This window comes from Haliotis rufescens, unplaced genomic scaffold (assembly GCF_023055435.1).
Source record: "Haliotis rufescens isolate VD_foot unplaced genomic scaffold, xgHalRufe1.0.p SCAF_14, whole genome shotgun sequence".
NCBI lineage: Eukaryota > Metazoa > Mollusca > Gastropoda > Lepetellida > Haliotidae > Haliotis > Haliotis rufescens.
The window spans coordinates 32013261-32029755 of NW_025963824.1; the positions used below are offsets into that span (position 1 = coordinate 32013261).

The window sequence follows — 16495 nt, forward strand, 5'->3', positions numbered from 1 at the left end:
CATGGTAGCCGAGAGTCAGTTCAACCTGACAGTGTCTGTCTTTATGTTTGTTGCAGTCATGGTAGCCGAGAGTCAGTTCAACCTGACAGTGTCTGTCTTTATGTTTGTTGCAGTCATGGTACCCGAGAGTCAGTTCAACCTGACAGTGTCTGTCTTTATGTTTGTTGCAGTCATGGTAACCGAGAGTCAGTTCAGCCTGACAGTGTCTGTCTTTATGTTTGTTGCAGTCATGGTAGCCGAGAGTCAGTACAACCTGACAGTGCCTGCCTTCATCTTCACCACACAAGCGGACATCGGCTGGGTGGCCGGCTTCGCTCCTCTCTCTGGTGTTCTGCTCGTCGTCGTCTTCGTCATCATGTTCATCTGTTCCATGCCCTTCGTCAGGAGAAGTGGCTGTTTTGAGGTACATACAAATACTGTATTTCTACTTTGAGTAAATGCGATATGTAAACGTGTACCCTCTGAATAAATGCTTGACCAGTATGTTTTGGCCAGCATTATACTTTCTTACGAGCATGCTTGATTAACCATAACATTATCTGCCTATTATTGGCTCCTACGTTCTGGACACAAATGTTCTATGCGATTCCCAGGTGTTCTCCTGGGCACATTTTCTATGCCACTTTTCCCAGGTGTTCTACTCGAACCAAATGTTCTCTGCTACTATTCCCAGGTGTTATAGTTGACATGCATATTCTATGCTATCCTCCCAGGTGTTCTACTCGACACACTTGTTCTATGCTACTATCCGTAGGTCTTCTACTTGACACACATGTTCTATGATACTGTTGCCCAGTATTCTACTGGACACACGTTCTATGCTACAATTGCCCTGGGTTCTACTGGACACACATCTTCTATGCTACTATTTCCCATTGTTCTACTGGACACATGTTCAATGCTACTAGACCCGTGAAGATTCCGGGGTAGAATAGGTCTTCAGCAATCAATGCTTGCCGTAAAAGGCGACTATGCTTGTCGTAAAAGGCAACTAACGGGATCAGGTGGTCAGGCTCGCTGACTTGGTTAATGCATGTCATCGGTCCCAATTGCGTGGATCGATGCTCATGATATTAATCACTGGATTGTCTGGTCCAGACTCGATTATTTACAGACCGCCGCCATATAGCTGGAATATTGCTGAGTGCGGCGTTAAACAACCAACCAACCAACCAATCAATGCTACTATTCCCCATTGTTCTACTGCACACATGTTCAATGCTACTACTCCCAATTGTTCTGCTGGACACACGTTCTATGCTACTATTCCCCATTGCCCTATGGACACATGTTCAATGCTACTATTCCCCGTTCTACTGGACACACGTTCTATGCTACTTTATTCCCCATTGTCCTATGGACACATGTTCAATGTTACTATTCCCCATTGTCCTATGGACACATGTTCAATGCTACTATTTCCCATTGTTGTACTGGACACATGTTCAATGCTATAATTCCCCATTGTCCTACTGGACACGTTCTATGCTACAATTCCCCATTGTCCTACTGGACACATGTTCAATGCTACTATTCTCCATTGTCCTACTGGACACGTGTTGAATGCTGCTATTCCCCATTGTCCTACTGGACACATGTTCAGTGCTACTATTCCCCATTGTCCTACTGGACACGTGTTCAATGCTACTATTCTCCATTGTCCTACTGGACACATGTTCAATGCTATTATTCCCCATTGTCCTACTGGACACGTGTTGAATGCTGCTATTCCCCATTGTCCTACTGGACACATGTTCAGTGCTATTATTCCCCATTGTCCTACTGGACACGTGTTCAATGCTATTATTCCCCATTGTCCTACTGGACACATGTTCAATGCTATTATTCCCCATTGTTGTACTGGACACACGTTCTATGCTACTATTCCCCATTGTCCTACTGGACACATGTTCAATGCTACTATTCCCCATTGTTGTACTGGACACATCTTCAATGCTACTATTCCCCATTGTCCTACTGGACACATGTTCTATGCTACTATTCCCATTATTCTACTGGACACATCTTCAATGCTACTACTCCCCATTGTCCTACTGGACGCATGTTCTATGCTACTATTCCCCATTCTTGTACTGGGCACATGTTCAATGCTACTATTCCCCATTGTCCTACTGGACACATGTTCAATGCAACTATTCCCAATTGTTGTACTGGACACATGCCCCATGCTACTATTCGCAGGTGTTCTACTGGACACACATGCTGTATATTCCCTTCTGGGTGCTGTTGATCCTGCATTGCCGATACTTCTGGATGTGGTTCATCGTTCCTGGCTTAATGTTCCTCTTGGAGAAGCTGTTCCGCTCCAAAATGATCAAGAGAGTGCGATACGGCAACAGCTTCATTCTGGAGGTCAACCTACTCCCCTCAGAGGTAGGTCATGTGTCTTATAGTTTCTATTCTCGATTACTACATGCATGTATCCAGGGCAGTTAGTTTGGTGATGTCCGACCTTCAAGTACTGGAGTCCATCAGTGGGTGAACAACACAGGGAATGTTTTTCAAAGGAGTGAAAATATATGGTTCATAAATATTATATATTAACTCAGAAATAACTCGCGAAAATATATAAACCATTATATTTGCACTCCCTGTTAAAACCCATATCCCGCCAAAATGCCTACGACACTTGTCATGGAGAGCGAAAAGGTTAATGACCTTTCTGTAATTATAGTTAATAAAGTGAAAGACGACAAAACCCTTTACTCAATCATGAGAAGCTCTCCGGAAAGCAGAGTCCGCTGTATGATTCCGACTATACCATAATAGGGCGGCACGGGTGGCCCAGTCGTCTTAGGCGCCGCGATTCGCTGTGCAGAGTTGCACGCCAGAAACCTATGATTGTGGGCTCGAATCCCGGTTCGCCCCGATTATATTTCTAGGTTTGTCAGCACCATACCCGTGCTCGTGGGTTTCACCGAAGTGGTAAACGTCTGAGACCTGCATCACTTCGGGCTTTCCTCCCACATTAAGCTGACACGCCGAGATATAACTGGAATACTGTTAAAAGCGGCGTTAAACCCAACTCACTCACTCACTCACTCATTATCAAATAGTGATGATACCAGGTGTTCGCGAAAAGGCGAACATATCCTGCCGCCTTGGTAGAACCCGTCTCAAACAAACGCAAAGGCAACTTAATTGTTCACCTGAAAAAACATGCATTTTTACAGGCATCAAATCTACAAATGTCATCCATTTTTTGAAAGCTTTACTACATGTACAGTTCTTTGATCAAACAACTGATGTAGTAATGCTTACATATAATGGTTATGTTATTCCAGGCCTTGTCAGTGGGAACAACTACACAATTTTCATCTTGGGGAACCAGGACTGTAGATGACAGAATGAGTTTATTCCAACTTCCGTAAAAAATCATAACTGGAATTAATTGTTTTTGCACACACAAATATCATATTTACAAATGTACAATACCTCCTTACGGTATACCCCTTTTCCCTATATAACACTGTGCTCTTTCCCCAGTGTATTGCCCTTATTCCTAGAACAATGTGTTATCATCCTACTGTATTCCCCTTGTTCCTAGAACAATGTGATATCTCCCTACTGTATTCCCCTTGTTCCTAGAACAATGTGATATCTCCCTACTGTATTCCCCTTGTTCCTAGAACAATGTGATATCTCCCTACTGTATTCCCCTTGTTACTAAAACAATGTGATATCTCCCTACTGTATTCCCTTGTTCCGAGAACAATATGTTATCTTACTACTGTATTCCCCTTGTTCCGAGAACAATGTGTTATCTCACTACTGTATTCCCCTTGTTCCTTGAACAGTGTGTTATTTCCCTACTGTATTCCCCTTGTAACTAAAACAATATGTTATCTCCCTCCTGTATTCCCCTTGTTCCGAGAACAATATGTTTTCTCCCTACTGTATTCCCCGTGCTCCTAGAACAATGTGTTATCTCACTACTGTATCCCCCTTGTTCCTAGAACAATGTGTTATCTCCCTACTGTATTCCCCTTGTTACTAGAACAATGTGTTATCTCCCTACTGTATTCCCCTTGTTCCTAGAACAATATGTTATCTCCCAACTGTATTCCCCTTGTTACTAGAACAATGTGTTATCTCCCTACTGTATTCCCCTTGTTACTAAAACAATGTGATATCTCCCTACTGTATTCCCTTGTTCCGAGAACAATATGTTATCTCACTACTGCATTCCCCTTGTTCCGAGAACAATGTGTTATCTCCCTACTGTATTCCCCTTGTTACTAGAACAATATGTTATCTCCCTACTGTTTTCCCTCTGTTTCTAGAACAAAGTGTTATCTCCCTTCTGTATTCCCCTTGTTACTAGAACAATGTGTTATCTCCCTTCTGTATTCCCCTTGTTCCTAGAACAAAGTGTTATCTCCCTTCTGTATTCCCCTTGTTCCTAGAACAATGTGTTATCTCCCTACTGTATTCCCTTGTTCCTAGAACAATGTGTTATCTCACTACTGTATTCCCCTTGTTCCGAGAACAATGTGTTATCTCACTACTGTATTCCCCTTGTTCCTAGAACAAAGTGTTATCTCCCTTCTGTATTCCCCTTGTTCCTAGAACAATGTGTTATCTCCCTACTGTATTCCCCTTGTTCCTAGAACAATGTGTTATCTCACTACTGTATTCCCCTTGTTCCGAGAACAATGTGTTATCTCACTACTGTATTCCCCTTGTTCCGAGAACAATGTGTTATCTCCCTACTGTATTCCCCTTGTTCCTAGAACAATGTGTTATCTCACTACTGTATTCCCCTTGTTCCGAGAACAATGTGTTATCTCACTACTGTATCTCCTTGTTACTAGAACAATGTGTTATCTCACTACTGTATCTCCTTGTTCCTAGAACAATGTGTTATCTCACTACTGTATTCCCCTTGTTCCGAGAACAATGTGTTATCTCACTACTGTATTCCCCTTGTTCCGAGAACAATGTGTTATCTCACTACTGTATCTCCTTGTTACTAGAACAATGTGTTATCTCACTACTGTATCTCCTTGTTCCTAGAACAATGTGTTATCTCACTACTGTATTCCCCTTGTTCCGAGAACAATGTGTTATCTCACTACTGTATTCCCCTTGTTCCGAGAACAATGTGTTATCTCCCTACTGTATTCCCCTTGTTCCTAGAACAATGTGTTATCTCACTACTGTATTCCCCTTGTTCCGAGAACAATGTGTTATCTCACTACTGTATCTCCTTGTTACTAGAACAATGTGTTATCTCACTACTGTATCTCCTTGTTCCTAGAACAATGTGTTATCTCACTACTGTATTCCCCTTGTTCCGAGAACAATGTGTTATCTCACTACTGTATCTCCTTGTTACTAGAACAATGTGTTATCTCCCTTCTGTATTCCCCTTGTTCCTTGAACAATGTGTTATCTCACTACTGTATTCCCCTTGTTCCTAGAACAATGTGTTATCTCCCTTCTGTATTCCCCTTGTTCCGAGAACAATGTGATATCTCCCTACTGTATTCCCCTTGTTCCTAGAACAATGTGTTATATCCCTTCTGTATCCCCCTTGTTCCTGGAACTATGTGCTATCGCCCTACTTATCCCCCTTGTTCCTGGAACAATGTGCTATCGCCCTACTTATTCCCCTTGTTCCTAGAACAATGTGTTATCTCCCTACTGTTAGTCTGTCTTACAGACCCTGATACAAATATATATCAAAAATAGCCCATGCAAGTCTATAATGTTTGGCAAGTCTAGATCACTGCAGTATTTTATTATATTTTTATTAAGATAACTGAACAACTGTTTTTTTATGTACGATATGTTCATTTCAGAGACTAAATGTTAGTCTACCCTACTGTATCTCCTTGTTCCTGGAACAATGTGTTATCTCCCTACTGTATTCCCCTTGTTCCTGGAACAATGTGTTATCTCCCTACTGTATTCCCCTTGTTCCTAGAACAATGTGATATCTCCCTACTGTATTCCCCTTGTTACTAGAACAATATGTTATCTCCCTACTGTATTCCCCTTGTTCCTGGAACAATGTGTTATCTCCCTACTGTATTCCCCTTGTTCCTAGAACAATGTGATATCTCCCTTCTGTATTCCCCTTGTTACTAGAACAATGTGATATCTCCCTTCTGTATTCCCCTTGTTCCTAGAACAATGTGTTATCTCCCTACTGTATTCCCCTTGTTCCTGGAACAATGTGTTATCTCCCTACTTATTCCTCTTGTTCCCACCAGGTGACACACCTTGTTATATCCAAGCCGCCGAACATGCGGTTCCAGCCAGGGGACTATCTCTTCATCCAGATTCCTGACATCGCTAGCTCAGAATGGCATCCATTCACCATCAGCAGTGCCCCGGAGTTGGAAGGTACGGGACTTAATTAATTAGTTGTCAACAAGGCAACACAGTTGAATCCCGTTGTCTCGAACTCGGATGTATCGAATTCCCTGCTGTGTCGAACTCACAGTCCGGTTCGGGCTAGGTCGGTAATAAAGGTCGAGTTGGCTGTGTCGAACTTCGGACAAGTCAATCTATTTCTTCGGTCGCCAGGAGTTCGAGACAACGCCGTTCGTCTGTAATACTTATCTCAAGTTAGCTCGATTTAACATAATGTAACTCTATGTACCAGAGGCACGCCCCACAAAGCTATATTAGCGACTGCCGTAGTGAGGTGAGGTGAAATGGGGTTTAACGTCGCGTCCAAGATTATTGCACTTATATAGCGACGTGCATGCACGTGTATGGGTGTGTGTGTGGCTGCTTGTACTAGTCCGGACTGATGCCGATTTATAGTGCTAGCACACTGAGATACCATGCCGCAGTTTAACATGAATACCCCACTCAGACACAGTATGAAGCTGGTTAGCTTACTCTGTACACTCAACACATTGATTATTACTATTTACAAACTGAAAACGATGATGATACATAGAATCTAATCCTAGTTTACTGTATTCGAACTGACCGCATCCGTGGTCTAGTGGTAGAGCGGAAGGTCCGGGGTTCGATGCCCAGCCGCGTCATACCAAAAGACGTTAAAAGATGGTACTTGTTTCCCTGTCTGGCGCTCGGCATTAAGGGGCTAAAACAAGGACTGGTCGGCTCAGAGTCAGTATACTGTGTCTGAGTGGGGTATTCATGTTAAACTGCGGCGTGGTATCTCAGTGAGCTCTAGTATCGGACTAGTACAAGCAGCCACACACACACACACACACACACACACACACACACACACACACACACACACACACACACACACACACACACACACACACACACACACAAACGTACATGCACGTCGCTATATAAGTGCGATAATCTTTGACGCGACGTTAAACCCCATTTTACCTCACCTGTATTCGAACTGTTCCTGAACTGTTTCGGCCATTTGGCCTTATGAAGGATAAACGTTAAAGGGATTGTGTTGGCCACGTAGTAAGTCTTATTATCACTATATGTTCATGATTAGTGTTCCTCTCACCCGTTGAATGCTGTCTTAACACTGACCTTCATTACACTTGTTTCTCACAGATCGCCTGTGGCTGCACGTGCGGTCAGCGGGACATTGGACAAAGAAGCTCTATGAATATTTCAACACTTACGAGGCCAAGAAAACAACTCAACATAAGGCACATGTCAATAAAGGTAAATACACAGTCGGGGGCACGGGTAGCCCAGTCGTCGAGATTCGCTGTGCAGTGTTGCGTCCCTTGGGTACGCCAGAATCCGGTTCGCCCCGATCATGTTTCTTGTTTTGTCAGTACCATACCCGTGCTCGTGGGTTTCACCGAAGTGATAAACGTCTCAGACCTGCATCATTTCGGGCTTACCTCCCACATTAAGCTGACACGCCGTGATTTAACTGGAATACTGTTAAAAGCGCCCTTGAACCCAACTCACTCCCTCATGCATGTCATCGTATCCCAATTGCGTGGAGTGAGTGAGTGAGTATGGTTTTACGCCGCTTTTAGCAATATTCCAGCAATATCACGGCGGGGGACACCAGAAATGGGCTTCACACATTGTACCCATGTCGGGAATCGAACCCGGGTCTTCGGCGTGACGAGCGAACGCTTTAACCACTAGGCTACCCGACCGCCCCCCAATTGCGTGGATCGATCCTCATGATGTCAATTACTGAATTGTCTGGTCCAGACTCGATTATTTTACAGACCGCCGTAAACAACAAACAAACAAACAACACAAGCAGTAACACTTTATATTTCATGAAATCACTGAGTGGCGTCAAAACGAATAACACTGTACAGTAAACTACGTTTATAACGAACACGCTTATAACGAACTGACCGATATAACGAACTTTTTTTAGTCCCGAACATTTGTTGTAAAAATGTTGTATATACGCTTATAACGAACTATGGTTATTACGAACTACAATTAGGGTCCCTTCGAGTTATAACCGTAGTATACTGTATATGTGCTCAAATCACGGAGTAACGCTGTCTATTTAATCAAATCACTCACGAACGGTTAAACCACTGACTCACACTGCAAATACTGTCGGACACTGGTGTTTCGAACCTAGCGGGAGCCTTTTGTTACTTCGGAATAGGAGGCACGGGTGGCCCAGCCGTCTAACGTGCCGCGATTCGCTGTGCAGAGTTGCGTCCCTTGGGCACGCCAGAAACCTATGATTGTGGCTTCGAATCCCGGTTCGCCCCAATTATGTTTCTAGGTTTGTCAGCACCATACCCGTGCTCGTGGGTTTCACCGAAGAGGTAAACGTCTTAGACCTTTATCACTTCGGGCTTTCCCCCCACATTGAGCAGACACGCCGTCATATAACTCGAATACTGTTAAAAGCGGCGTTAAACCCAACTCACTCACTTACTACTTCGGAATATCCAGACATTCGCGACAGAGAGGTATGGACCGTCAGTCAGCCAGATCAAACACCAGATTGTGTAATATTGATCCACAGCAGTAGGAAAAGTTTAGAATACAACAGGTGTATGCGATGACTAATTGAAACTTATTTCGCAGGGAATAATCAATAAATAGTGTGACAAATGTAGATTTGCACATGTATTACGTGACAGATTGTCAACAGCGGAGTGAGATGCACGCGGTCTTGATTTTTTTACAAACTTGTATAATTTTTAACGAAACAAGTCAGGGAGAGATATTAATTTGCACCTAATGCCCATTGCTTCTTTGGAAGAAACTGATTGTTTGTTTGTTGTTTAACGCCGCACTCAGCAATATTCCAGCTGTATGACGGCGGTCTTTAAATAATCGAGTCTGGACCAGACAATCCTTTGATTGACATCACGAGAATCGATCCACGCAATTGGGATATGATGACATGCGTCGACCAAGTCGCGAGCCTGACCACCCGATCCCGTTAGTCGCCTCTTACGACCTATTCTGTCCCGAATCTTCATGGGTCTGTATGATACTGAGTTAGGCAATGTTGCAAGCGATCTCTGGTTTTCACGTTATTCCGGATTCCACAGCCTGTGTCAAGGATAATTGCTTACAGTTATGTGAAATGCTTACTTGCGCTGTTCGAGATTATTACCAGTGAAGGTCCGGGTTACAATAGGTCTTGAGCAAGCCATGCTTGTCGTAAGAGGCCACTAACGGTATCGGGTGGACAGGCTCGCTGACTTGGTTCATACATGTCATCGTGTCCTAATTGCGTGGATCGTTGCTCGTGATTGTCAGTCACTGGATTGTCTGGTCCATACTCGATTATTTACGTCGTTCAGATGCATATTGCTGAGTGCGGCGTTAACCAAAAAACAAACGTACGAACTAGTGGTCAAATTATATGTATTTGTATTGTGAGGCATTCGAGAACAAAGATTAGTTTCGAGATAACAGTTCTCGAGATAACAGTTCTCGATGTATGTCCAAATCACTGAGTTACACAGTGTATATGGTCAAATCACAGGTATAAATGTCCACATCACAGAATAAAACAGTTACTGTATATATGGTCAAATCATTTAATAGCACTATATATATGATCAAACCGCACTCGTTGCTTCAGGTTATCCTCTGTTATCAAATTCACACTTAATTTTTCTTTATCGTGTTTATTTTTTCAGCGTTTGACAAGGCGACATCTGACGCCCATCGCAACGTAGACACTACCGTCAGCATCCGGTCCGTCCAACTCATTACAGATTTCGCCAAGTCAAGAAAATTTAAAAAATCTTACAAGGTATATTGATGAAAACGTCAAAATCCAGCATTAAAGATGGGAGATTTAATTCCCAGAAACCTACAAAAGCAATCTACACTCATCGATGGGGGCTTACACAATGCTTTCGGGGCGGTGGGGTAGCCTAGTGGTTAAAGCGTTCGCTCGTCACGCCGAAGACCCGGGTTCGATTCCCCACATGGGTACAATGTGTGAAGCCCATTTTCCGGTGTCCCCTGCCGTGATATTGCTGGAATATTGCTAAACGCGGCGTAAAAAACACACTCACTCACTCACACAATGCTTTCGCTAAATGATGGGTCATGGCTGAACACTGGTCGCTGGTCTGTCCATTCTTTATAACAATATTGGTGGATGTGCTCTGATCTTCCTGTCATCTTCGGTGGCACGGGTGGCACAGTCGTCTAAGGCGCCGACATTCGCTGTGCAGAGTTGCGTCCCTTGGGCACGCCAGTGAGTTCGAATCCTGGTTCGCCCTGTTTATGTTTCTAGGTTTGTCAGCACCATACCCGTGCTCGTGGGTTTCACCGAGGTGGTAAACGTCTTAGACCTGCATGACTTCGGGCTTTCCTCCTACATTAAGCTGACACGCCGTGATAGAACTGGAATAATGTTAAAAGCAGCGTTAAACCCAACTCACTCACTCACTCACTCACTCACTCACTCACTTCATGTCATCTTCATATTCATGAGTTGCGTCCCTTGGGCACGCCAGAAACTTATGATCGTGGGTTCGAATCCCGGTTCGCCCCGATTATGTTTCTAGGTTTGTCAGCACCATACCCGTGCTCGTGGGTTCCACCGAAGTGGTAAACGTCTGAGACCTGCATCACTTCGTTGGTGCTTCGGGCTTTTCTCCAGCATTAAGTTGACACGCCATGATATAAATGGAATTGTGTTCAAAGTGGCGTTGACCCAACCTTTCTCACTGACTGATCTTCCTGTAGGAGTGAGTGAGTGCTTTCAGCAATATTCCAGCAATATCACGTCGAGGGACACCAGCATTGTACCTCCATGGAGAATCGAACTCGGTCCTTCGGCGTGACAAGCGAACCCTTAAAGCACTGAGTTGCCCCACAGTTCAAGTGATTGAGTGAGTGAATATGGTTTTGCGCCGCTTTTAGCAATATTCCAGCAATAAAAATAACTTTGTTATAACCTGTATATAATTAATTATATTTACTTTTGCTTTTTATCCAGTCACGAAAATCTACCTACAAAAGAAAGGCTGAGACACATAAAGTTGTCAACGTGCAGGTGAGTTGGGACCGACCTTTTTATTTTCTTGTGGGGAATGGAGGGGGGTGGGGGGTGGTGTTACTGAAAATGCTTGAATAAATATTTTTTCTTATGATTATTGTAAAAACAGGAAAGTATCTGACCAAAAAGATACACTGTTGAAAGATATATATTTTTTATATAAGTACTTAGTCCCATATTTTAATTAGGAGAATATGTAGTTTTCAATCTGTAGTATTTGGATGGTCCGTTCATTTTAAACGATTATTATTTTGATGATTGAGAGTGTTGGCAACACTATCGTGTTTTCTGAGGGGTTACTGGTTTTTGTGTGGAATAATGGACAAGATGGAGGATGGGGGAACAGTGTTGTCGAAGATGTTTGGGAGAGCGAGGGTGCAGGGAATATTTGTCGAGTGGTAGTTGTGCGATCGAGGTAGTAGGGTGGATGTTTACTGCTTTAGTGAATTAGAGCATGGGTCTTAACGAAGCACACACATGTATTTATGGATTTTACTTATTCTTTACAGTATCCCGCCTATTGACAAATCGCATATTCCTCATTCCAGTGCTATATAGACGGGCCGTACGGTACTTCCTCACGAGAGATTTTTGAAACCGAGCACGCTGTTCTGATTGGCTCCGGTATCGGCGTGACTCCCTACGCCTCCATCCTACAGAGCATCATGTACAGGTTCAAGGCCTACAAGAGATGCTGCCCCAGCTGTACCCACTCCTGGTATGATGAAGTACCGCCACACGTCATGAACCTCAAGAAGGTCAGTACCAGCATGGCGTGGTTGGAGTTTGATGATAGTAGTTAGCACCGCAGTAACGAGGGATTCATGAGGGCTTGGTAATTAGGGAAAGTCTTTGACAAACAACATCCAGGTCAGAAGAGGTTCTTTCTTCACCCACAGGCTTGTCATATGGCACAATTTGTTTCTGGATCCATATGATTCTAATTCAGGCAGACCGCCTCCATTGGGTAGTTGATAGAGCGTTTGCCCAGATAGCAGGTCGGTGGTTAGATCACCTGGCTTCGTCATACAAGACTTTAAAATATGTTACTCTGCCTGACATTCGTCATTGAGGAGTAAAATCCTGATTAGAGTTGATCTTCAGCAACCCATGCTTATCGTAAGAGGCGACTAACTGGATCGGGTGGTCAGGGTCGCTGACTTCGTGGATGGATGTCATCGTGTCTCAGTTACGTGGACCGATGCTCATTATATCATTCACGTGATTGTCTGGTCCAGACTCGATTATTTACAGACCGCCGTCATATAGCTGGAATATTGCTGAGTGCGGCGTTAAACAAACAAATAAACAGTCCTTGCTATTGCGTTCAATCATCTGTTTTTATCAACATCTTAACTTTGATGTCCTCTCATCTCTCTAAACTATAAATTGACGTTTAATTTCCTTTCCTTCAAGGTTGACTTCATCTGGATCAACCGTGACCAGAAGTCGTTCGAGTGGTTCGTCAGCCTTCTCACTCAGTTAGAAATGGAACAGACTATGGAAGGCGGGCTGGGCAACATGATCGAGATGCACATGTATATGACTGCAGCACTTAACAAGACGGACCTGAAAGGAATCGGCTTACAGATGGCCCTTGACCTCATCCATAAGAAACAAGACAAAGACCTGTTGACGGGGCTGAAAACACGCACACAGCCAGGGAGACCCAACTTCAGAAAGGTAGTGAGATGCAATATGACTTACCTGCATACGTTAGTAACCAGTGGAGTTCAAATATTTAACAAAATATGTACGCTCATTTATATTTTGACGACAGTATATCCCCACCTGCCTCGTGGTACCCACTATACAGGGTCCTGCTTTCCTAAATAAAAAAAACAAACTCATCAACATGAGCTTCAGGTATGTCGATGATCTGATATCGTTCAATAACCATCAAATTCCCTTCCACCGACTTACGGGCGGTCGGGTAGCCTAGTGGTTAAAGCGTTCGCTCGTCACGCCAAAGACCAGGGTTCGATTCTCTACATGGGTACAATGTGTGAACCCATTTCTGGTGTCGCCTGCCGTGACATTGCTGGAATATGGCTAAAAGCGGCGTAAAACCTCACTCACTGATTTACCCACCTGAACAATAAATAAAGGAGACCAGAGAGACCGCCTCATCTGTTTCATAGTTAGATCTATGCATAAAGTGTCAGAGTGACAAAACACTCTCCACAATAGCGTATGACCAGAACGATGACTTTCCAATCGCCAACTTCCCTTTATGTCGAGCAATATTCCAGCAGCTTCTTTCGGTGTCTGGATTTCATCACAATTGAGTGAGTGAGTTGGGTTTAACGCCGCTTTTAACAGTGTTCCAGTTATATCACGGCGTGTCAGCTTAATGTGGGAGGAAAGCCCGAAGTGGTGCAGGTCTCAGACGTTTACCACTTCGGTGAAACCCACGAGCACGGGTATGGTGCTGACAAACCTAGAAACATAATCGGGGTGAACCGGGATTCGAACCCACAATCATAGGTTCCTGGCGTGTCCAGGGGACGCAACTCTGCACAGCGAATCGCGGCGCCTTAGACGACTGGGCCACCCGTGGCCCCCTCACCACAATTGAGGTGCAATCGAGCATTCTCGTTCCTCATAGATATCAAAGAGTGTCATATATATGACGCTTGTTGAGAAGTTGTTTGATCAGGGTAACAACATTCAAGGCTATCAAACGTTTGTTGGAAATCATGTTGATCATGGGGACATTTCTAAATTTGACGAATCAGTGACCGAAATGCAATTACATGTTTAACTGATACCATTTGTTCCCGGTTTTTTTCCTCAGGTGAACAGTTGACTTGTCTTTGCATGTGTTTGTGATGGTCTCGACCATTGGGGCAGGATAGTCATTGATTGCCATTCATAACCATATGCTCACGATATAGTTGGAATCTTACAATCAACTCTGCTTTTGGGAGCAGTTTCTTATGGATAGGATAGGGTTTTCTCTCACATATTTACAAACGTTATTTGGGGCGGTCGGGTAGCCTAGTGGTTAAAGCGTTCGCTCGTCACGCCGAAGACTCGGGTTCGATTCCCGACATGGGTACAATGTGTGAAGCCCATTTCTGGAGTCCCCCGCCGTGATATTGTTGGAATATTGCTAAAAGCGGCGTTAAACCATACTCACTCACTCACTCACAAACGTTATTTTAGCAATTTGTTAAAGAAAAGCATACCTATTTTTCAGCTCTTCGCCAAGATCGCAGCTGAGAAGAAGGGGAACGTGAAGGTGTTCTTCTGCGGCCACCCGATGCTGGGGAAGTCCATTAAACAACATTGTGAGGCGTTCGGATTCAGCTTCTGTAAGGAGAACTTCTAGGCCTGCACCCTCGGACTCAGGTCTCATAGTGCTTGTCCTCGTATACATACTTCCAAATTCGCTTAACTCTTGCGACACCCTAACCACACTTTAAGGGAAACTGCTGTGATATACCTTTGCTTTACGCTGCTGGAACACTCTTCTAGCCTCATCACGGATGAGGGCATTATACATGAGCTGCAGAAACTGTAACCTTGATCCGTCGTAGCTGAAGTCGTGACGAACCAACGTCTTCCAGCCCCATTGCATCTGCTTGTTGTAGAGGATAAGGTTATATTTGGGGTTTTGGGTGCATTGTCCAAATTTATAACATTTCATGTCCGAGTCAATGGTGTGTAAGTGTATTTCCGTTAGGAATAAATGTTGTTGGCGTTTGTTGCTTAACGCCGCATTCAAGAATATTCCAGCTATGTGACGGCGGTCTGTAAATAATCGAGTCTTGACCAGACAATTCAGTGATTGACATGAGCATTGGGTTACGATGACACGCATTAATTAAGTCAGCGAGCCTGGCCACCCGATCCCGTTAGTCGCCTTTTACGACAAGCATAGTCATATTTTTCGGCAAACATGGGTTGCTGAGGACCTATTCTAACAGGATTGTCTGGTCCAGACTCGATTATTTACAGACCGCCGTCATATGGCTGTACTATTGCTGAGTGCGGCGTTAAACAACAAACAAACAATCTGGCCATCAAAATATATAGACACGACATCCGGATCTACCATTGATGACATCGCATGTTGGGGATGCGTTTGTTCAATAATCTGTTGTTACATGTTTCAATTCTTAATTTGCCAGTGCGGTTTAACAATTTACTCTATGTTATATAATATCATGTGTATAATTCGCAAAAGAAACAGGACCGTATTCAACGTAATAAGCGCCAAGGGCGCTCTCAAAATTAGAAATAGGGGGCGCGTATTAGAATATTATTTTAAGTTGAAAGATCGTAAATTTCGTGGTTTATGCTAACAGCCTGAAGTGTTTACATACGACAGATATATTTTTCAAGAATTTAATTGCCCATAATTAAGATTAATACAACACAAGAGTGCGTATTATACACGAATAAATAAGTCCTGTGTACATTGATCAATCGGAAGGGAATCGGATTGGGATTATTCACTAGCCAATATGTTAGCAAATATCGCCGTGGGCGCTTATTAGAGCGGGGCGCTTATTACGTCGAATACGGTATATATGGTTGAATGGTACTGTGTGTGTGTTCTTTGCATCAAGTCAAGGATAAGGGTGATCTCCCCCGGATAAGAGTGATCTCCCCTTAGTCTGTATATACTGTTGAGCGTCTTATTTCAACGTTATTCGTGTGCAATATTTGATATGCAATTAGGCCAGACTCATATTTCATAAACCACGCTTCCTGCTTGTTGGGAAGGTTGGCTTCATTTACAAAAGTCCTTTACCTTTGATTCATTTATCCGGATAAAGGTTAACCCGGTGGTATTATTGGGATCGACATGTCTGGATAACTAGGGTTTCATTGCTTTCAACTCTTGTCAGGTTTTGGAGTCTACAGAGACTTATGTTCGGCGAAATATTTGTTTAAGACAAATATATTTTTTTTTGTAAAACTGCACCCTGTCTCGGAGTGAGAACAGGGTCCGCGCGCGTGTTGCGTCGCGCCACCCGTGCACCAAGCGTGAAACACGTGCTCCCAGCTAGAAACACGTGCACCTAGCTA

At 43.7% G+C, this 16495-nt stretch overlaps 1 protein-coding gene across 3 annotated transcripts in view; it reads left to right on the top strand.

The window, feature by feature from the left end:
- The window catches only part of LOC124143342 (NADPH oxidase 5-like), a 56567-nt gene extending 41283 nt beyond the window's left edge, over positions 1–15284 (top strand). For all 3 annotated transcript variants that reach the window (XM_048395279.1, XM_048395278.1, XM_048395280.1), the window contains exons 7-15: positions 228–403; positions 2203–2394; positions 6240–6372; positions 7537–7650; positions 10080–10195; positions 11396–11452; positions 12004–12213; positions 12872–13138; positions 14658–15284. In XM_048395279.1, coding sequence (XP_048251236.1) covers positions 228–403; positions 2203–2394; positions 6240–6372; positions 7537–7650; positions 10080–10195; positions 11396–11452; positions 12004–12213; positions 12872–13138; positions 14658–14789 — 1397 coding nt within the window. In that variant the 3' untranslated portion in view covers positions 14790–15284. The remainder of the gene's footprint in view (positions 1–227; positions 404–2202; positions 2395–6239; positions 6373–7536; positions 7651–10079; positions 10196–11395; positions 11453–12003; positions 12214–12871; positions 13139–14657) is intronic.
- Positions 15285–16495: the final 1211 nt, after the last annotated feature.